Below are 22,819 nucleotides of genomic sequence, written 5' to 3' on the forward strand. Positions count from 1 at the left end.
AGAATTCATTTTCATCTACACTTTCATCAGAAGATGAAGGCGCTTCCTTATATATTCTGCGATTAGCTGGCATCTTTTTGTGTTACATTTCACGTTTCATTTCGATTTCTTTATTGGTGCAGATTGTTTCGAAAGTTTACTTGCACATCTGTTTTCTTTTGTTCAAATATACATCTTGTGGAACATATGTGGTGGTAATGAAAGCATGTGTATTCTGGATTGAATCTAGTCTTCTTTCCTTATTGTCATCGCTCTCTAACGTTAGATTAATGTCTTCCTCACAACTAGTCCCGTAATTTTTTTCTGACAAAATCGAATTTTAATAGACTATTCTTTACTTCGGTTTTACTTTATTTGGAGCTAACTCTTCTAATTCCTGTTTTTTAGGTGTATCGGTTAACACCCTAGTCTTACCCTTTCTGTTTCGAGACATTGTTTTTCTTGGCGGGGTCTTTGGCGCATCTGTAACAGTTTCCTTATCCAGCAGGGATCTATCTGTGACAAAAGAACTCATAAACTCGTCTTCACTAAAAATATTTTCATTAAATGGCCATATTCCCGTCACTTTAAAACCATTTTGTATGTTAGAAGGTGTAAACGCCATAGGGGAAGCAGTTTCAAAAAACTTATAACAAAAATAAAGGCATTGTACAACATTGGTGACGAACGGCGCTGGGCGGCTCTACTGCTCTTCGATGTTAGAAATGCATTCAACACTCTGTAGTGAAAAGCGTAGATGCGGGCATTGGAGGAGAGGGAATGTCTTAGCTATTTGATGAATGTTATGGCGGAATATCTTTCCAAGAGAAGGAGCATGGTTCATAAACTGCGAATAGGGAGAAGGTATAACCCCCTTCGCGTTTGCGGATGATCTCGCGTTGCTGGTAGTAGCGCGGGATGAAGGACTGGATGACAGAGCCCGGATTGGAACCCGTGGCAGAGAAGACCGAAGCCATCATTATGAAGGGTAAACGAAAAAGACAAATGACAGAACTCCAATGTAGAGAGGCACAGCTTATATAAAAAAAATGCGTCAAAGGTCTGGGAGTGACGTTACATTAATATAGCCAATGGGGGGAGCATATACGGGTGGTAGATGGCAAATCAGAAAGAATGAGGGCCCTACACGGTGTTGCGCAGTCAATCATCCTTTACGCGGCACCGGTCTGGAGTGAGGCGGTAGATATACTGACCTACAAGGAGCTCATGATACGAGTGGACAGAACGAGCCTTTTGCGAGTAGCATGCGTCAACAGGACTGTATTTGCGGAGGCCTTGTGGACTATCACGGGTTGGCCACGGGTTGCACGTTCCTTTGCATGTGTTAGCAGTAGAAAGGAGACATATATATGAGAGAAGAGAGCATTTGACTACAGCCATAAACAAATAAGAAAGGGAAAGATCAATGAAAAGTGAGCAGAGCAAGAAGAGTGGCACAGCACAAAAGATGTTGCCCAGTGGACTGTGGTTACAGGCGACTGGATTACTTCCTGACGGAAGTGCTCACAGCCCATGGCTGTTTTAGGGCGTACTTAGGTTCAAAAAGACAGATACAGACAAATGCCTATACTGGGAATACTCCCACACTGTTAGTCACACAATGCTGAAGTGTAGTAGATGGACAGTAGAGAGAAACAGATATGAACCCTGTGACTTTAAGAGAAATTGTCGTGAAGATGACGGGAAGTAAAGAGGGATGGAATAGTGTACACAATTACATCCGAGCAGTTATTAAGAAGAAGAGAAACACCAGAGAAGTGAGTGCTCTGAAAAATTCGTCAACATTACAGCAGCCATCCCACTTTCAGAGTACGATACGTGCGACAGTCAACTGCATACAAGTAAGAGAGGATGGTTTTTAGTTGGTAGCAGGGATAACAGGAAAGCATAAGTTTGCAGGACCTCCTTTTAAGGGGAAATGGGCTCGAATGTACTCCTCTACCCTGAATCCATCACACGCCAGCTATGTCTGGGGATGGGTTAATCTGGTACGGTTTCTGATGAAACTAGATAGAGAAAAAAACAGTAGTAAAATTTTGTCAATGCGTAACCACTGATGTAAACATTAAAAATGGCCGACTTTTTGGATACGATCGAGATGTTGGACACAAAAGACCACGAGGTTCGCTTGTGGCACTTATAGCGCCGAATTTAAAGTAAATCTATTTCTAGGTACAAGGTGTCCCAAGGTACACGGATCTCCTCTACGTATAATTATTTCTTAATATTGTTTATTGTCGCTTTCTTATGGACATTAAAGGTGTCCTGAAGTTGTTCAATTTCTTGGCATTTTGGTGACATCCAATTTCTTTTAGTTTCTATGCATTTTTTTCTAATGATTATATTGATTCGTTTGTATTCTATTGGGTTTTTCATCTTACGTTTATGAGATCCATGAGTTATAGGTTAAAATTAAGTTTACATTATTCGATCTTATATATTAAGATGTTAAAGTTACCAGTCGATTTGATATCCACTAGTAACTTTAACATCTTAATATATAAGATCGAATAATGTAAACTTAATTTTAACCTATAACTTTTAACGGGTTTTTACCCAGATATTTAGTGGCCCAAAAACATGTACACCTAAACACTGATGATGGAATATGGATTCTGAAAACGTTTTGTCTTTATGATATAGCCCGATTGGGTTTTTTAATTATATACCTTTTATAAAGGATTTTAACAAATTTTTTGTGATACATGGTATACAACAGGAACTTAGTTTCCTTGTGGACTTACTTACTTACTTTCCCCGTCCGGAACACCAACAGCTTTAAATTTTATATTTTCAATGGTTGGCCATATAGATGACCCTGTCATTCGCTAAAAATAGGTCTTCTGTGTTAAGTACGGAAAGTGTGTGGTTGTTCTCCCCATTTTGTATTTATTAGTTTGCGGATGATATTATTTCTGGCGCTTACTTTTTTCTTGACATCTTGACGGTGATATCGATGACAGAGTTCTATCCAGACGTACGCCGAGATATTTTGGCGTCTCATTGTGTTCCAGCATCTGACCACGCCACTCCACCTCCACTGTCCTTCGGACATGCTTGTTTCTAAGGTGGAAAGCACACACCTGCGTTTTTGTGGGATTGGGTTTCAGATGGTTTTCGTCATAGTATAGTGCTAAGTCTTTTAGGGCATCTGTCAGTTTTACTTCGATTCCATTGAAGGTACTTCCCTGAGCTGCCACAGCTGTATCATTTGCGTAAATAAACTCTCTTGTTTGTTGGTTTTTTGGGTTGGTCGTTGGTGTAAATGTTGTATAGCATCGGCGCGAGGACACTTCCATGTGGGAGTCCATTTTTTGATCCCTCCACCGACTGTTCTTGGACTGGAGCGTTACGTAGAAGCGTCTATTCTGGAGAAGACATTTCATTAACCTTGTTAGTCAGAAATCCTTTGTAATTTCGTAGAGTTTTACCAGCAGCCGTTGACGGTTAACTGTGTCATAGGCGGCAGTCAGGTCTATGAACGCTACTCCTGTTATTTCTTTCCGATCAAACCCATCTTCAATATGTTGGGTGAGATTAAGAGTTTGACTGCAGCAGCATTTTCCGGGTCTACTAAACCCTGCTTGTTCAGGAATAATTTTAGTGTCCACAGGTTCAGCGATCCCGTCCAGTATCATTCTTTCGAACGTCTTGAAAAGGTGACACAAAAGAGAGACAGGTCTAAAACTCTTTGTATCTGCCGTATCCTTTCCTGGTTTCAAGACGGTCACCACTCTAGCTTTCTTCCAGATTTTAGGGATTTGGAATGTACGGACGCAACAGTTCATCATTTTTACGAGTCACTCTGTTTTTGGTCCAAAGTGCTTTATTTGTTCTGTTCGTATATAGTCTATGCTAACCTCTTTATACGATCAAACGCATAAAATTGCAATATCTGGGACACGTTATGAGAAATCAGCACCGGTACTCCCTGCTGCAGTCTATATTGCAAGGTAAAGTCAAAGGTAAGCGAGGACCCGGTAGAAGGAGAATATCATGGCTGCGGAATTTAAGAACATGGTTTAAGAAAACCTCAACGGAGCTGTTTCGAGCCGCAGCGAGCAAGGTCATGATTGCCAATATGATTTCCAACATCCGAAACGGATAGGAACCAGAAGAAGAAACCTCTTTATTATCCTTCATTTGGTGGATCGCACCTCTCATCTCCTCCAGACAAAACGAGGTACCTAGAACATCCTGTTGATATTTCGTTGTACTCTCACTTTGTTCTTCCTTGATGTCGTCTTACCATTCGTCAGGAGACGATGGGCTATCTGATCGGGTGTGACTTTTGTTAGATTGGGTGCCGGGGCAACGGGATTGTTGCCAAGATTCCGAATTAATTTCCAAGCGTGTCTGCTGTTTTGTTTCATGTCTAGACTCGTGACCAGCTTGCACCACCTGTCCGATATCGCATGTCGCACTTCCTCCTCGGCCTGTATTGTTGCTTCCGAAAAGGGATCGTCTTCATATAGCTGCTCGTATCTTTTAAGTAGGGGTTTAGATTCTTCATTTAGCTCCGCTATGTATTCGGTTCGGCAAACCTCTAGGAATATTACTATTTAAATGGGAATAAACTACAATTAAAGGTTAAAGTAAGTTTATTGAAGTTTCAATTTCCATTTCCGAAGTGGAAGTTGAAACGTCAATAAACGTACTTTAACCTTTAATTGTGGCTTATTCCCATTTAAATAGTAATTACTTTAAAATGCCACAAGAAAATAGCTTCAGAACAATACTCTAGGAATATATTTTCGTGATATTTGTTTTACGCTTTGTACAAATTTATCGTATGAATCAGAGCATAGTTCTAACTGGGAAACTTCTTGATCTAATGCTTCAGCGAATTTTTCCCATTTTGCTTTAGTGAAATTAAACCATCTCTTGAAAGGATCAATTTCGTATCTGATTGCCGCGTCCATTTGTGGAACGCAATTGAATCTAGAGATGATGTTGACGGTTGTGCAAAATATAGTGCCAGGATGGCTACTGACGTTCAAGATTGTAGTGACAGTCCTTGTTGGAACCACGTTGAGTGACACTGATCTTGACTGTGTTTTTAGCCGAATTACTTTCGAAATGTTACTCCTCGCATTGAAAAATTTGATACTATTATGCCAGTTGCTTTTCCTGTGAGTCAAAATGTATCGACAATTTTTACATTACCTCGAAACGGAAATTACTTTCGAAGATCTGAAGTTTTCGGTTGGCTGTTTCACGGAAATTAGTTAGCCACTTTGTTGACCGGGCATGAATGTGGGCGATAAAGTGTGAACGTGACGAACGACAGTTTGAGATAAAAATCTTTCTGACGAAATATCAGTTTCTCGAACATAAAAACGCAAAAGTGGTGTGTGGGCGAAGCTTGAAGGAATTATTCAAGATTTTACACGGTTTATCCACTGTTCAAAGATACTGGGATGTTTCCAAAAGCGGGACAGCACGTCCCTTAAGACATAAATGTTCTCTTCAATATCTTCCCGGTAAAAGCAAGACATTTTGCTTTTACCACGTCAATTTTCCAAAAATTTGCAATTAAATCGCCGCCAGGTTCACGAAAGGAAGAGATTATTAAACAAGTAAAATTTATTGCAAAAGATCTTCGTCTACTGAATATAACATAATGTAATTTTTATTTATATTTTTACAAATTTTTACACCCTTTTAAAGTGTTCCTAGTGGTGTCTTACCTGTTGGTTTTAAATGTCTTGCTATTTGGACTATTCTTTCTCTCTATTTCTAGGTATACCTTGCATTGTTTAATAAAATGTCTTCGATCGATCTCTGAATGAGAAGAGTGTAATCCTTACGTAAACTTTCTTACAATATTAATATTACAATGCACAGTTACAAAGAAATATATAATAAAGGAAACATTTTTGAAATAAAACTTTATTTTAAAATAAATGTAAAGAAAATATTTTAACAATGCAAATAAAAATATAATAATTATTTAAACACAAATACGTTGTAAAAATCACAATAAAATAACAAATATTTTAATCTTAGACAAATTCCCAATCACTTAGTGAATCATCCGATTTAACACTAACGGCTCGTTCTCTCAAATGTATGTTGCTCAGGCCCCATGTATTTGGGATGTTCATAAAAGCTGAAAGAAAGCGTACAATAAAAATGAAATAAGTTTATGGGGAGCGGTATGATAATAAGTTTTAGCCACTGACCACATAAGATTATTATTATTTTTTTTTACCAGTTATTAGTCTTTCGGGTTTGGACCTACACACAGATCATCTAAATAACGCACGGTCCAGAAGACGAATAATTGATAATTCTGACTCTGATCGTGGAAGTATCCAAACTAGTACACATTATTTAAGATGTGACCATAAGTATACTAATGCTATTACATATTATAAATCATGAGAAAGTAAGGCCAGTCTGGTATGAAGAGGAAAGCAACATTAGAAAAAAAGTAGGACGTAAGCAGATTAGATGAAACAGTAACACTGAAAAGAAAGAAAACACTTTTACCAATAAAAATAGATTATCAATAATCAAGAATAGGAGAGTAGAGCTAATTGGCGAACAGGAATAAGTATTAAAAAGGGGACAAAAAATTTTAGAAGACAGATAGCATTCCTCTTAAGCTTACAGAACATAGTGCACACCATAGATGTAGTAATAATAAACTAGATGTAGAACTGGAGGACCATAAGTGAAGCCGATTTTTAAAGTAAAATCACTTATTTCCCGAGATAATTCTATCGAATTTTGTGTGAGTGGTTTTAAGTAAGATGATCTCATGGCCGAAAAGGAACCATGTTTTACTTATACGAGTGTATTTTAAATTATAATTACATAAGACATAGTTTTAGTAATACATATTATTTAATCTTTGTGTTTCTGGTCTAGAATAATTGTATAAAAATGCCCTTAAATTTTTACTGGAAGGATTAGAGGAATTTAAAGAAGCTGAAGAAACTAAAAAGTTCGTTAGAGCTCTAGATAGAATCTTTGACTTCCTTAATTATAGGAATCCATTTCCAAAAGGATGTAAGAAACCAGTCTATGAAAACAATCATTCGCCTTTAAGAAAGAAATGATGACATTATTCAAAACTTATTTATTTTGAGAATAGAACACAATAAATTACTGTATAAATATTCCAGGAAAATATTTATAATAGAATTTGCAATAAGTTATAAATATAAATACGTTTTGACTTATAAATTTTCACAAGATGCGATAGAGATATTGTTCTCAAAAATTCGACAAAGTTATAGTTTTAATAACAATTAAAATTCATTACAATTTTTAAAAGTAATGAAGCAAATTCTGATGGAAAATGATATTACTTCCTCTTCTGTTGCCAATTGTATTGTATGAAATAATCGAAAAACAATGAAAATGAGTTAAATGTATTCCAAGTAGAGTTAAGAAGAAGAAAAAGAATATTCTTTGAAAATAATATTCTTTTTGATATTGAAGGAAAAGAATATTCTTTTGAGATAGATCTGCTTCCGGAAGAGTTGAGTATTGTAATGGTAGGAGATGAGAAATCTAAATTAACCCTTAACTGATTTTATTATTTTATTAGAAATTGGCACCGCCCACAAGCAAGCCCTTTTATGTAACCCTTAAACTATTGGAGCTTGACAAGTGGGTGTATTTGCGACAAGTTTCTCTCAGTTCCTAAAAAGTTATCGCAACAATTAGGTCGAGAGTAGTTCCTCAGACGACACCGGACTGTTGGTGTGACTCTTTTGTGTGTCGTGCATTTTTAGAAATTATGGCCGAGCCATCAAAACGAGTGCGTTTCGGCGATGACGATTATGAGACAACTCTTTTAAAGTGGTACAATGAGGAATGTGATAGTGACAGTGATGTAGAAGATATTTCGGAAGACCATAACATTGAATCTGAACACGATACATGTTCGGAATTTTCTGATTCTGACGAGCCTGCAGATTGTGATGAATTAGCAGTAAGTGATAGTGACAAAACCTATGTTTATGGTAAAAATCGACACAGGTGGTGTACGTCAGAAGTTATCCCCTCATCTAGAACACGTAAACACAACATTGTCATAAAAGTGCCAATTCTAAAAACAAAGGCAAAAATACTCGGCGAGGCTGCGATACCCTTGTCTGTTTGGAATATGTTGTTTAGTGATAACATTCTACAACATATTGAGCAGAATACAAACACAAAATTATGATCAATGCGTGAGAAATATTCTGCTAGTTCTATCCATTATCTTAGAGAAATGGATGTTATTGAGTTAAGAGCATTTTTGGGACTCCTTGTTTACACCGCCATTTTCAACTCCAGTCACGAAAATATAGACCGTTTATTTGCAACAAATGGAACTGGAAGAAAAATCTTCAAAGCAGTCATGAGCAAAAAAAGATTTGCTGTTCTTTTACTTGCTATCCGATTCGACAATCCTGAAGACAGGGAGGAACGCAAAAAAGATGATCCAACTGCAGCTATTTCATTTATATGCAATACTTTCATAGAAAATTGTCAAAGTGTATACGGACTTGGTCAATATGCCACAATTGATGAAATGCTTGTATGTTTTCGAGATAAATGCCGGTTTAAAATGTACTTGCCTAAGAAACCGGCTAAATACGGACTCAAAATACAGTGTCTTACGGATGCACGTAATGGTTATTTGTATAATGCTTATATCTACAGCGAAAAAGACTCAGATAGATTTGGTATCAGTGACGAGTACAAAAAATTCCTAAAATCTACACAAGTTGCGTTGCGCTTAGCTGAACCGCTCTTTGGTAGCAACCGAAATATCACAACTGATAATTGGTACTCTTCTATTCAATTAGTGGATATTTTACGAACGAAAAACTTGACTTATGTGGGCACACTGAAAAAAAAAATAAGGCTGAAATACCTCCATCTTTTCTGCCCAACAGAAACATACCTGAAGGGTCAAAAATTTATGGATTTAGGGAAGAATGTACCTTAATTTCTCATGTAGGTAAAGTGGGAAAGGCTACAGTACTTATATCTTCAATGCATAGTAGACGTTATCGTGATCCCTCTACTGAAAAACCAGAAATTATTTCTTATTATAATGAGAATAAGGGAGGTGTGGATTCCCTAGATGAGAAATGCTCCAAAAGCACTTCAAGCCGTCGAACCCGAAGGTGGCCCTTAACAATTTTTTTCCGCATGTTGGACATTTCTATAGCAAATTTATATATTCTACATCAGTGTTACAAAAACAATCCAGTAATAAAAGAAAAAAGTGTTTTTGCTTTGGAGTTGGCTATGCAGTTAGTGCAAGATCACATGAAAAGACGAATGACAATGACGAACATTCCACGTCAATTACGTCTTACAATTAGCCAGATACTTGAGTTCAAGAAGAACAAGAGGACAATCAGACGGATGTTCTTATTTTAGAAAAACGCAAGATTTGTAGTTTCTGTCCGAGTAGAAATCGCAGGATGTCAAAATACCTGTGCTTGCGTTGCAAAAAGCCTGTTTGTTTGGGATGTACAAAACCACTATGTAAAAATTGCATATAAAATTGGTAAAGTTTGACTGATGCTGGAAACAAACATTTTTGATCGATTTTTATTTTACCTAGATTTTTGTTTAGTGTGCAGTTTGAACATTTATCCTAGGTTTACATTTTTTTTCCTAGTGTTTTTTATATATTTTTTAATTACTTTACAAAACTATGTACTTTTTCACAAATATTTGTATGGATGTCAGTATTATTTTAATATTTTTTTCTTAACCCAAATAATGCCCAAATCTAATAAGTTCACTCTTATATAAATATATCAGGGTATGTTTGTAACATTTTTTCTTAATAAAAAAATTATTTTTGAGTGTTGTTTTGCTTTCTTGAAAACAGTAGTTTCGCAGACTACGCCGGATCAGTTACGCTACTGCTACAGTACCGGATCAGTTAAGGGTTAAAGATTGTACCCTTTTTTATATGTGTGAATTTATTATGAGGCAAATTGTTCCCAAACTGAAGTGTCTAGAGTGTATTCAATGTTCATTTAAACCACAATCCAATCAATATTATGCCTCTGTTGGGGAAATTAGCAGGTTAGTAAATTTAAAATAAAAAAATAATGGTGGGTTAGCGATTATCACAAAATACACTTTTCAGGTTCTGTGAAAAATACAGAAAAAGCCTTGTTCTTGGCAATTGGGGACAATGTTTCGTGTGTGAATGCTAAGATAGTCAATGGAATTGTTCTGGTGTTGTTCTGTCTGTAGTAAATAACCTTTCCTCCGGCAATGTTTTCTCTGTATATAGTAAAGTAGTAGACTTCAGTTGTCACCGTATCGAGCTCATTAAGATGATTAGCTATGAATACCTTAGGGCCAGACTCTATGCACTGAGAAAACATAGGGCTAAAAGGAACTACAATGGATCCCCAAATATAAAAAAACCGAGGAGTGCTACCATTTAAAGGGGTGCGTTGTTTAGAAAGGGGTGAATTTGTCCTTATGCACTAGGATGTATTTCGGTGAATTTTATGCACTTTTCGTACGTGTACATCTAAGGAAAAGTTATTCTTTTTTAATAAAATATGTATATTAAAAAAAAACAAAAAGGAACAGAAGGAGATTTTTCTTATTTGTCCAATAATTTTTTTCCATGGGGATGTAGGTATAGCCAAACTCATTCAGTAGCCATATAGTCCCTCATTCTTAAAGTATCTAGGCTTGATTTTAGCACATACTTGATAGTTACGAGTCATAGTCTTGACTTAATCGAGAGAGAAGGGTCAATTTTTTGACTTTATCCAGTGAAACATACGTGTTACCCCTGGATGGCAAAGTGCAGTGTAAAATTACTTGAGTTTTGATGCACCTGCCGTCATGTTAGTAGCGCAAGAGAAGATGCGCGATAAAGCATCTGCTGCTTGGTTGTCTTTTCCTGGTAGATACACGATGTCATATTTATAAGGTGCTAATTCAAGTCGCCATCTTTGTATTTTTTCATTTTTGATCTTGTTGGAATGTTTGGTGTTGAACATAAATGTTAGAGACTTTTGATCAGTAATGGCTGTGAAAGGCTTTTCTATAAGAAAATTACGCAACTTCTTTAAAGATTCATCAATAGCATATGCTTCTTTCTCCACAGCAGAATGGTTTAGCGTGCTAGAGTTAAGTGATCTTGAAAAAAAGCAACGTCTGGAAACCTGACTCAAGGTAGCAGCAAGTGAGTGTTCTGAAGCATCAGTTTCAACAACAAATGGCATATTTTCATTGATAGCGTGAACGAACGACTTTGTGACTACAGATTTTAGATGTTGAAAACAAGATAAAGCATCTTCGTTCAATGAAAAATTGTTGAAATGAGCGAATATGTGGACCTCTTCGGAAAAATTGGGAATCCATTTTGAATAATGGGCAAACATACCCAATACCCTTCTGAGAGATGCAGTGTCATTCAGTGGAGGCATTTTTAATAAGGGTTGCAGTCTGTTACCATCAGACTTTATGACAGGGTTTGGTCCTTTAGTATAACTAAGTAAGTTAATTACTGTTTGATTGAATTTGCTCCTCGTTTTGTTTAGAGTCAAGCCATTTTTGTCTGTGGCTTTCGAGGAAATTTTTAAGATTTTTCTCATGTTCTACCTTCGTCTTACCACAAACATTTATGTCATCGAGGTAGGCATATGTCCCTTCGAGATTTTCTGTGCGTATGAGCACAGTCGATTTCAGTCGATTGTTCTTTGGAAACTGACTACACCATTGGTAACACCAAAAGGAATATGACGAAATTGGTACAGTTTCCCATCGCCTTCAAAAGCTGTGTACATCTTTTTATGTGGAAGTATTGGAACCTGATGTTATGCACTTTGGAAATCTATGGCACTAAAGACACTGAATTGTGATACATTGGACACGATTTCCTCGATATTTGGTAGAGGATAGGCATCAAGTTAAGTGAATCGATTAATTGTTTGAGGTTAATCAATGACAAGACGCTTCTTGTGAGTTTCGTTTTTGATGATAAGAACTTGTGCTCTCCAAGGGGATTCACTTTCTTCAATACTGCCATCATTTAAAATCTTCTTCACCTCATTTTTGATAAAAATCTGATCTTCAGCATTGTGCCTGCGTGATTTTACTGCAATAGGTTTACAATTTGAAGTCGAGTTAAAAAACAAAGGAACTGCAGGAACTGAGGCTTCAACTACACTACATACCTTGAATACTTCTTTAGATCCTCCAAATTCACACTCTAGACTTGGGTGATTAGATAAAACCAGACCAATAATTATATGAGCTCAAAATTTTTTAACTATAAGTAAATTAATGTTGTCATTGGAGTGGTCACCAATCTTAATATTTTGAGTAGTCACAGCTTTAACTTGAGAGGTGTGCGATAATGAGGCCATAGAAATAGTCTGTGTACATGGCTTCCTAGGAAGTTTTCACAGATTAACGAAGTCTTCATTAATAACAATGAAAGAGCTACCAGTATCTATAAGATCATCAGCACGAAGATCTTTTATAAATGCAGGCACTATAGCTTTCTTCAATGAAGCATGAGTAGCAGCAATAATGCAGGCTGTGAAGTTATCGTAGCCTTCAAATACATCGACAGATGTACTAGTGCTCTTGGAGCTGCAAACCTTTTTTATTACAGGACTTGTAAATAGATTCCCGAGCAGGACAGTTCTGCCTTGGATGTATTGGCCCACCACAGAAAAAACATTTGTGTCCTGACCTAGAAGAGTTAGCAGTAGAGTTGGTAGCAGCTGTCACAGTGACAAGTTCAGAATTCGTTGGAGAGCTATGTGACTCAAATTGATAATTACCAAGTAGAGCACTGAGTGTTGGATTTTGATTTGCATAAACCTGGGAGTTGAGTTGAGTTTTATCGATTTTGAAAAAGCGTTTGACAGAGTACACCATGAGAAGCTAAAAAAGACATAGATAATAAAGATCTTCGAATAATTCTCAATTTATATTGGAATCAGCAAGCTAACATCAAAATAGAAAATGAGATATCACAAGCAATAGAAATACGTAGAGGAGTACGACAGGAATGCATTTTGTCACCGCTGCTATTTAATGTTTATAGTGAAAGCATCTGCCAGGAAACATAAGAATGTCATGGCTGCGTAATTTGAGAGAGTGGTTTGGCTGTACCACTAATGAACTCTTTAGGTAAGATGTAAACAAGGTCAGGATAGCCTTGATGATTTCCAATCTCCGACAGGAGTGGCACAAGAAGAAGAAGAAGGGAGTTGAGTTCTGCCATTTCCATTGATATAGCTATGTTGTAAGTTTCTTCTGTCAAAGTTAATGTTAAATTCTCTAACAATCTTGATCGTATCTTTGTGGAAGTCATTCCGGCGAAAAAAGCTTCACGGATGGTATCGTTTTTGTTAGTTTCAGCATCTAGAGCAGTAAAATTGCAGCCTTTTGTTAACTGTTTTAAAAATTGCAAGTAAGCATCGATAGTCTCATATGTCTGTTGTTGTCTAGTGGTTAGGATGTGACGAGCATGAATAATATTATTTAGCTTGATGTATATTGTATCAAGAATTTGAATGGATTCATTGTATGTTTCACAATCGCTTATATAGGAATACTCTTGGTAAAATATGATTAACCAACAGTTGTAGCTTAATATTATTAGTGTCTAGGGGTGGTACAGCAGCACCATTAGCAGAAACAGTGGGAGTAATAACCTGGGCAGACAAAAAGATCATTCATTTGCTGTTGATTTCTCAGCTGGACCTCTGTCGAACCTCTCGGGACTTAGATACTTCTCCATTTATGTTAATTAAATTGAAATATTGCCAAACCTATGGTATGACACAGTTTAATCAACATAAAATTGTACATAATACAACAAACAAAAGCAAGAGAAAATAGAACAATATGGCAGTGATACTGACTTATGTCAAACACCGATAGAAATGAAGTTGCCTACAATTTTCAAAGTCTACAGCTAATGCAATACCAAGGAGGTTAATACCACATCGCTGAATTTTTCCGAAAATGTAAATTTTGAGACCCCGAAAAATATGCAAAAAAGTCTGACAGTCTTTAGAAAAACATATAAATGTGCAATTGCCACCCATCACCTCCTTGTGGACTTAAAAAGTGCCTACGATAGCATCGAGGAAAATTCACTTTACAAGGTCGTGGTAGAATTCAATATATCAGTACAGTTAATAAAAGTAGTAAAAGCAAATAATTCAATAGTTTAGTGTAATGTTATAGAGAAGAACGGAATGACAAGATAATGTCTTGTATTTAACACGTCAGGAGAGATGAGTCTGGTCATCAACGAAAACAAAGCTCTTGGCATCATGGACAAAGTTAGAAACATGGGACATAATTTTAACATCGATGACTGTAATTTTGAAGTTATTAAAATTTTTAATTGTGTTGTGGACCTAATTATCAAAAAAAAAATAATAAACAATAGAAAGAGGGCAATAAGCTGAAGGATATGACAATCTAATATTTTAATACGTTATTTTAACCCTATTATTATTTTATATATTTACATCTTCGAAACTGCTACTGGTTCTTTACACCAGTTTCTACCCTTTGTGCCTGTTCGATGTCAAAGCCTTGGTTCAACTAAGACTGAGACATTGCACGCTGGCAAAAACAGTTCCAAGCGCACTGTTGAAGATATAGCGAATATTTATTGAATTTAAAATTTTGACTGTGCTGTATTATAATATCTCGCAGACTGTTTTTATGGCCTCTGACTACGACGTATTTCGAGTTCTCCCCATAATCGATTTTGTCTATGTGTAATTAAGGTAAAAATGAGTATTTTCCCATGAAAACAAACTGGTACTATGAACTCAGCTGTACCCAGTATTATATAATAAGTATGAACCAAAAAGCTGTTGAGTGATAAGTTTATTGCCGATAATGTAAGATTGTTTGAGTATTGAATAAATGCATTTTTTGAAGTTTACTACTTTATTGAAGATATAATTTTTTAAAATTATATAGGTAAGCAGGTTAATAATCATTGCTTAGATTGTTTCCTTTGATTTAATACTGATTTAAAGTTTGATTAGTTTAATTTGAGTTCTTTATAAGTCTCAGGTTAATACTTGTTGGAGTCCTCTATATTGCAGTTCCTGGAATATAATTTAAGACTTATTGGCGTCCTCTACATTGCAGTTTCTAGAATTCAATATTTCTTGTTTTTCTTTTGTCAAACTGTTATCTATCTGCCATTTATCTATCTACTTTTCTATTAGTCATATCTTTACCCACCCCAATGAAGTTCCCGATTCTCAGCAACAAGGCTTTGTTAAGTTCTTGTATACGTTCAGCTTGCCACCATTACCACCTGATCTTCTTCTATTTGACCACCTGAGCTGTTTTTCATTACAAAAAGAGAGAGTGGGTTTAGCCGAGACGCAGGCGGTTATGGGTGTATGCGTGAGCTGGACACCCAAGGGGAATTTCGTGCGCATGGGTCGTCTCCGTGCTGAAACCAGCGCACTCGTTGGGTCATCTCCCCAGTGGTCTTAATAAAGATTACTACTTCCAAAAAAAAACGAGTCACAGTATTTCTGTGGTTTTCCGGTTTGACTCCGCATCAAATAATTTTGGTTTTTAGAAATCCATTGTTTTGACTACGTTTCGGCAAGACAATACTTGCCAATTCAAGTCAGATTAGTTCTGCTTCTTCTTGATGTTCGAGGAGCACTGATTTCTAGGCCGCTGTATGCTGTGATTGTGAACTGTAGAATTTATTTCCATGTAGTTGGGAGTCTTTGGACTTAAACCCGGAAAACCACAGAAATCATACATAGCTCCTCCCGCGGAACCCTTAACTCCAATATATATATATATATACAGGGTTGGGATAGAGTATGAAACACCAAATAAATATCTTTTTTTTTTTGTTATTATTTCCGGTGAAACCGGAAGTATAAACCCTTATTTTATAAGGGTTTATATATAAATGGGACGTCCTGTATGTGTTGCAGATTTTAAAAGAATTTATTATGTTCAAAATGCTCGCCTTTCACGTGGCAAAGTGCAAGTATATTATTAAATTTGTGGGTAACTCTTTTCAAGATTTCTCCACGCATTAGTTTACCTTCATCAATAATTCTTTGTTTTAAATTCTGATAACAAGTTGATCGTCTAATGTAAACACGTGATTTTAGATAACCCCAAACACAAAAATCTAACGTATTGTAACACTTTCTTTTTCACAAAATAGGTAACAAAAATTGATATAGTTTATATATTTTTGCGTTTCAAAATAGTAGTCTAAAAGATATTTTTGGAAAGAGGAACTATTGATTCTCTTTTTATTTCTCTTTTTTTTTGTTCCGCTTAAAATGATTTTAAAAAATATTAGTCGAATTCGGAATAAGATTTAACAAAATGTGGGGTTTTGTTTTGTACTACGCATTAGAAAAATACTTTACTACCCTGACAGCGTTTATCGTTGTAGGGGACTTTGTGAAGAGGTCACTTTTCGCTGGGCCACAGAGAGTAAGGTGACTTGTGGGCTAGGGAGCAAGGAGTTTGTTCGGAGGCATGTATGATTTTCCGGTACAAACAGTGAAATAAAGTTATCATAAATGTCTGATATTCTGATAATAGCTGACGACATTAATAAACAGTACATTAGTAGAAATTGGGGTAAAGTATGTAGCGGGCCAGCAAGCAGAACAATACTGAAATAAAATATAAGTGGTTAAATTAGTGCAGAATGGATTTATCTTTAACTGTGTTCGAGCAGAAGTCCTTATAAGTTTTTTAACTTTATTCATAACCTGCTAAAGCAGATTCAAACACAATGCTGAATATTTTCTAATGGTAAAAAAGTAAATATAATTGTCATTATTTTTATTGTATCCATATATACTTAGTGCAGTATAGTCCTTTGTTTTTTTAGATGGAGGATGTCCCTCAATCTTTTTGTATTTCAGAATAATCTTTGTTTTTTATGTACAACCCAAAATTGTGTATGTTCAGTCAGGACTATAGTAATCAAGCGATAATTACTACAGGTACTTTTTGTTCGGCTATATTGGTAGGTATATTTTACTAGATAATAAGTTGTCATACCTACATATCATGATATGCTAATAACTGAGGTAATGTTATGACATTTTTGTTAAAGTTGTTAATCAGTAGCAATTATTTATTTATTACTCTCTCATAATCTTCTTTTCTTTTGGAAAATAACATAATTTTAACAGGAATGTAGATGGACCATACAAGGTAAGTGTATGATTGTATCGTCTCTTTATTATACATCAATTATTCAGAAAAAGTTAAAAGTATATTCTTATGGTTCTCATAAATAATTCCCTTACCATCTAGCTTCCTCTGAGTTTTCCTTGTCTCTCTAAAAAACACAAGGTGGTGCCTTTTAGTTTCCCTTTACTTTTATACCACATTCTGTCTATTTCCATTAATACGTTTCAATCAACTTATTTTTATCCAAATATTGTACCCCATACTAGATTTATATATCCATGTCCCAAAGTTCGCCGTCGTGTCTTTCAAAACACATGAGTGCCGGTTTGCAAAGCGACCACACTTGATCTCGGAATTCTTCTTTTCTATACCCACGCAGGTCTAAAGTTTGTTACAGTATTAAGGTCTGGAGAATGAGCGGAGCACTCTATGAATCCTCTAGGTCCACTCTATCGATTTGGAAACTTCGAATTAAAAAAATTTCTAACCCGTCGATAATAGTAAGGAATCGCCCCATCTTGTTGAACATAAAAGTTTTGTGGTAATAGGCCATTCTGTTGAAGTGCGGAAATAATTTGGTTATTTAGTTAATCTAAATACTTAGAAAATTTTTCGTCTATGAAAAATGTGTGTAACTACAAGCCTATTTTGAATAATTTCTATCCAAGCATTCAATGTTTTTGGATGATGTTCTAACAAGATCACCATAACGGATCATTATTAATATTTCAATACGATCTTTTTCACCTAATTGAACCATTTTTATTCGACCACTTATTACTGTGAATTAATTTGTTAACAGTTACCTACTAGATAGTACTTGGTTATTTCTTACTACAATGCTTTAATACAAAAAAATATAAGACACAAGTTTTTACTCCTATTAGGCTGGTAAATAAATTAATAAGCTTAGAGATTGTGAGGATGTGAACATTCTGAACATTTAAAATAATTTTTTTAAATTATTATTGCCATTGGTCTTAGTAAATAAATTTTCTTATTCTTTACATGAAAAGCGATTTATTTACTTAGTATGTATGAATTAAGAATAACAAGTTCACTTAAAATCTGCAACAATATACAGGGTGTCTCATTTAAATAAATAAGTTGAGGGTATTTCCAGTATAACCGGAAGTAGAGTAGTAACAAAAATATGGCGTCAGATGCGTTATGTGTCACTGTACTTGCATTGGCGTCTTCTTTGTTTCAAAGATTTTTAGTTGGTTTCATACTTTACCACAACTCTCTCTCTCTCTCTCACTATATATATATATATATATATATATATATATATATATATATATATATATATATATATATATATACCGATATGGCAATTTTTCAACTAGCGTATACGTTATTCAGTATGTGGAACAAAGAACACTTATCATATAACACATTGTTTGAAAACGAGTGGAACACAATCCACGCATGTTGGAGTAGCGAGTCTAATTTTTAAACAGTGCTGTAAAATTTCTGTTACATCATTCCTTCTAAAATAATAGTCGCATACATGAGTGTAACATAATATTTAAATCCACTACAGTTTATTGTAGAATGAAAATTATTATTGCCAAAATTAATATGCAACAAAACTTACATGAAGTAATCATGTAACTGTTATTTTTTAAATGATTATATCATTACTTGATTAATTAACAAAAAACACCGAATTCAGAAATTGATATGTGACAACAGCGTGAGCTAAATAAATAACGTACTACAGTATACTCCCTCTATAACGAACACGGTTATTACGAGTTTTCGCTTATAACGAGGTACATTAGACGTAACGTGAAATTTCTATTGAACTATAACCCTCTATAGCGGGGTAAATTTGCTTATAACGAGAGAAAATAAGATTGAACAACGTGTTTTTTACGTTTTGGCCCGACCGTAGCTATAAATAAATACCCTTTTTAAGTGCCGTCCGCAATAAACTTCTTACAATTTATGATTCTTAGTCGGAAATATACAATTTATGATTCACTTGAATACAAGTGTAATTGTAGGGGGTTGACCATTCACACCTAATGATATAGGTCCTAATCGACAAGATGTGGAAAGTGTTTTAAAGGTTGTCAGAAACTTTATCCAAAGAATAAACGCAAATGAAGAAGCATAAAACTGTTTCACATCTTTAGAAAATATGATAGATAGAATACTGGACAAATTAAATAAGTTAAAAATGACAGACTTCTTCCAATTGCAGACGCAGTAGTTTATGTTAATTCTTGAAAATACGCTTTATACAGATTTACAGAATACAAATTTTTTGTTTAAACGTATATCATTGACAATAAAAGTAAACAATTTTTTTTCAAAAACGCCATTCAAACAATATTTATTAGCATCTTATATTACTCCGAATGGCTTCACTATAGAAAGTTAATGTTTTAGAAAACTACATATCCATATGTATGCACAGTATTATTGTTGTTCGATATAACGAGATCCGCTTATAACGAGGTAATTAGTCTGCCATTTCAGTTCTCGTTATAGAGGAAGTCTACTGTATATATAGACAGCTATATAGACAGTATATAGCAGTAGACAGCTTTAGCTGTGGTGGTAAAAAATTTAAAACAAATAATTAACATGCCAAGCGTATATTTTCGAGAAGAAAATATGCAAATGGTGAAATGGTATTATGGGAACCATGCTATTGTAGAAATAATACAGTTATTTATTGCTGCTTTTGAAAATCGACCAATTCCGATAGAGAAAAAAGTTCAATCAATTATTAAAAACTTTAAAAATTTCGGTTGCATAAATGCCTGTATGAAATGTCGTTCAACGGATCAACCATTATCCAAACAAATCTTTGTTGAACACGAAGCTCGCGAAATGCAAGTTTGTTTAACTGCTGAAGAAACGCCTTGTTCGAGTAGACAAATTGCGGACGAAGTTGACCTAAAGGAAAGAACTGTAAGGAATATTTTAAAACGAAAATACAATTGCTATAAAGTGCAAACCACTCAAGAACTTTTTCCAGACGATCCTTTTAAACGTATGGAATTTTTTGAAACTATGATGGAGAAATCTAATGGGAAGATGGGAACAATAACTTTATAAAAAATGTTTTGTTTTCTGATGAATCTTCATTCGCAATCCATAAACGCCATAATACATTTGTCGTCCGCTCTTTTGGTCTAGGGAAAATAAACATTTGAAAATTGCTGTGACTATTTCACTCATCTTAAAATTTTCACATAATCTGACCAATCACAAACCAAAGACAGCTTGTGTTATCGCGAAAACACCAACTGTCTTTCAATTCTGATTGGTCTATCAGCTTCGTGTTTTCAACGACGTAACCATGGATACCGATCGCAAAGCAAAGTTTGACGTTTGCCAAAAAAATTATTGTAGCTGTATACGTCAAAATGAGTCGTTTCGGTGGTACTTCAAACGAAGTTATAAACCAAAACATTGAAGAAAATATACCGACTAACACAAGAAAATCTAAATCTTATATATGGAGACAATTTATGACGTTCTGTGTGGATCGCAACTACAAATTAGATGCAGAAAATAACAACGAAAGACTAGCATTCATTCTAAAAGACTGGGCCTTCAACATGCGAAAAATTGATGGTAGTGATTACAAGGAGAGTGTTATTAAAACCATATGGAACACTACTGCAAAATTGGTACAAGAAAAATATTTCTGTAAGTATCAGAGACACATTGATCCCTTCAAAGATATAACCTTCAAGGAAGCGAGAGCGGCTCGTGATAGTAAGAGAAAATTGTTGAAAAATAATTATAACAAATTATTTATAGTTATAATAAATATTTCATGATTATGACTAATTGTGAATTATTCAAAAAATGGGTAGATTTGGGTTACCTAGATCAAATGTATTATTATTAAATTCCTTCCTCTCATTCTACTGAATTTTTGACCTATCACTTTGTTCATGAAATAGTCTAATAAAATACCACTCGTGATTTAATTTAGCTTATAAGTCTGTCTTTTATTTCTAAACTTAACTGAGTTTCTTAAAGAAAACACCACTCGTCCTACGGACTCGTGGTGTTTTCAAGCAACTCAGTTTCGTTTAGAAGTAAATCGACAGACTTATCGCAAAAATTGAATCACTAGTGGTATTACTATTGAAAACACAATACCCAAAAAAATTAAATGTGTGGATTGGACTTTATAACGATAATACAATTGGTCCATTTTTTATTATGGGAAATTTGAATGGACGAAAGTATCTAGATTTATTACGCAATCAGATTATTCCAGCAATTCGAAATCTTGCGGTCAACTTCGACGATGTCTGGTTTCAACAGGATGGTTTCCCAGAACATAATACAATCGAAGTTATAAATTAGTTATAACAAACATTTCCTGGACGATTAATTTCTACACGAGAAACAATAAAATGGCCCCTACATCACCAGATTTAGCACCTTTGGATTTTTATTTCTGGGGAATGCTAAAATCAAAATTATATCGGCATGAATTCGAACTAACCACCAATTTAGCTGAATTGCAAGAAAAAATTGTAGTCGGGTACAACCAAATCAGCTGAATGTAATGAGATTTGCTTTAGTAGATAGATTCGGATTTTGTTTAGCGCAAAATGGTGATTTGTTCGAACATTTAATTGGTTAGAGATTTGTTTAAAAATTCTTTTAAATTTAATTTAATTATTTAGAATAACTTTTTAGTTGTTTCTTTTCTTATAAAACTAATATTTATTTTTTGTTAATATTAAGTTAATTATTGTTTTATTTCCAAGTTACCACAATAAAAATCTACAAGAATTGCATTTAAAACTCGAATATGTGTTCGAGTTTTTCTTAAGGTTTACCGACTGAAAGTTGGCGACGAAATAATTTCATGCAAAGAACTACACACTCATCGTCAGTGTCTGATAATTACTAAATGCCGGATAGCCGGATGTATCTTGGCGCCCCGCACTATGAAAGAAGGGGTTGCTTAAAATTTTACAACTACTCCGGGGAATAGGCGTTGTTGATACACATCAATTCCTTAAATCAATGTTCTTAGTTAACTAATTAAGTAATTGATAGAATCGATCAGAAAATAACAATTACATGGCTACTTTATTTAAGTTTTTTGTGACAATATTAATTTTCGTTCTACAATGAACTGTAGTGGATTTAAATATTATTTTACACTGATGTATTGGACTAAAATTTTAGAAGGAAAGATGTAACAGAAACATAGCAACACTGTTTAAAAGTCATACCTACTCCTTCGACATGGTGACTACCTCTCACTTCTATTCAAACAATTAAGTGTTATCTTTGTTCCACATGCTGAATAATGTATACAGTAGTTGAAAATATTATTTTCTAAATAGGAATTTATCAACACTGGCAAAGTACTTTACATGCTTAACTGGCTGACTACTGGCATGAATACTCTAAGTTTGTTAATTTTGTCATGCTTACTTTAAACTTGTTGATAAAAAAAACTTTATTTCTGCACAAAATCAGATGTGATATATGATTCACATTTACCAACATAAGAAAACGTTAATTTCATTTGCAGCAGTGTCAACTATTGACCAGCCTAGGACTTTTCACCTTACCTCTGTATTGATTTTCACGTATTGTGAAGTAGTGGAAAATGTGTGTTTATGGATAAAATTATTAT

At 34.8% G+C, this 22,819-nt stretch overlaps 1 protein-coding gene across 1 annotated transcript in view; it reads right to left on the reverse strand.

Moving 5' to 3' along the window:
• Nucleotides 1–5,882: 5,882 nt before the first annotated feature.
• The window catches only part of LOC140450273 (WD repeat-containing protein CG11141), an 85,288-nt gene continuing 68,351 nt past the window's right edge, over nucleotides 5,883–22,819 (reverse strand). Inside the window, exon 8 of the mRNA XM_072543799.1 lies at nucleotides 5,883–6,112. Within this exon, the coding sequence (XP_072399900.1) occupies nucleotides 6,006–6,112 (107 nt within the window). The 3' untranslated portion in view covers nucleotides 5,883–6,005. The remainder of the gene's footprint in view (nucleotides 6,113–22,819) is intronic.

Source organism: Diabrotica undecimpunctata, chromosome 9, assembly GCF_040954645.1.
Source record: "Diabrotica undecimpunctata isolate CICGRU chromosome 9, icDiaUnde3, whole genome shotgun sequence".
Taxonomy (NCBI): Eukaryota; Metazoa; Arthropoda; class Insecta; order Coleoptera; family Chrysomelidae; genus Diabrotica; species Diabrotica undecimpunctata.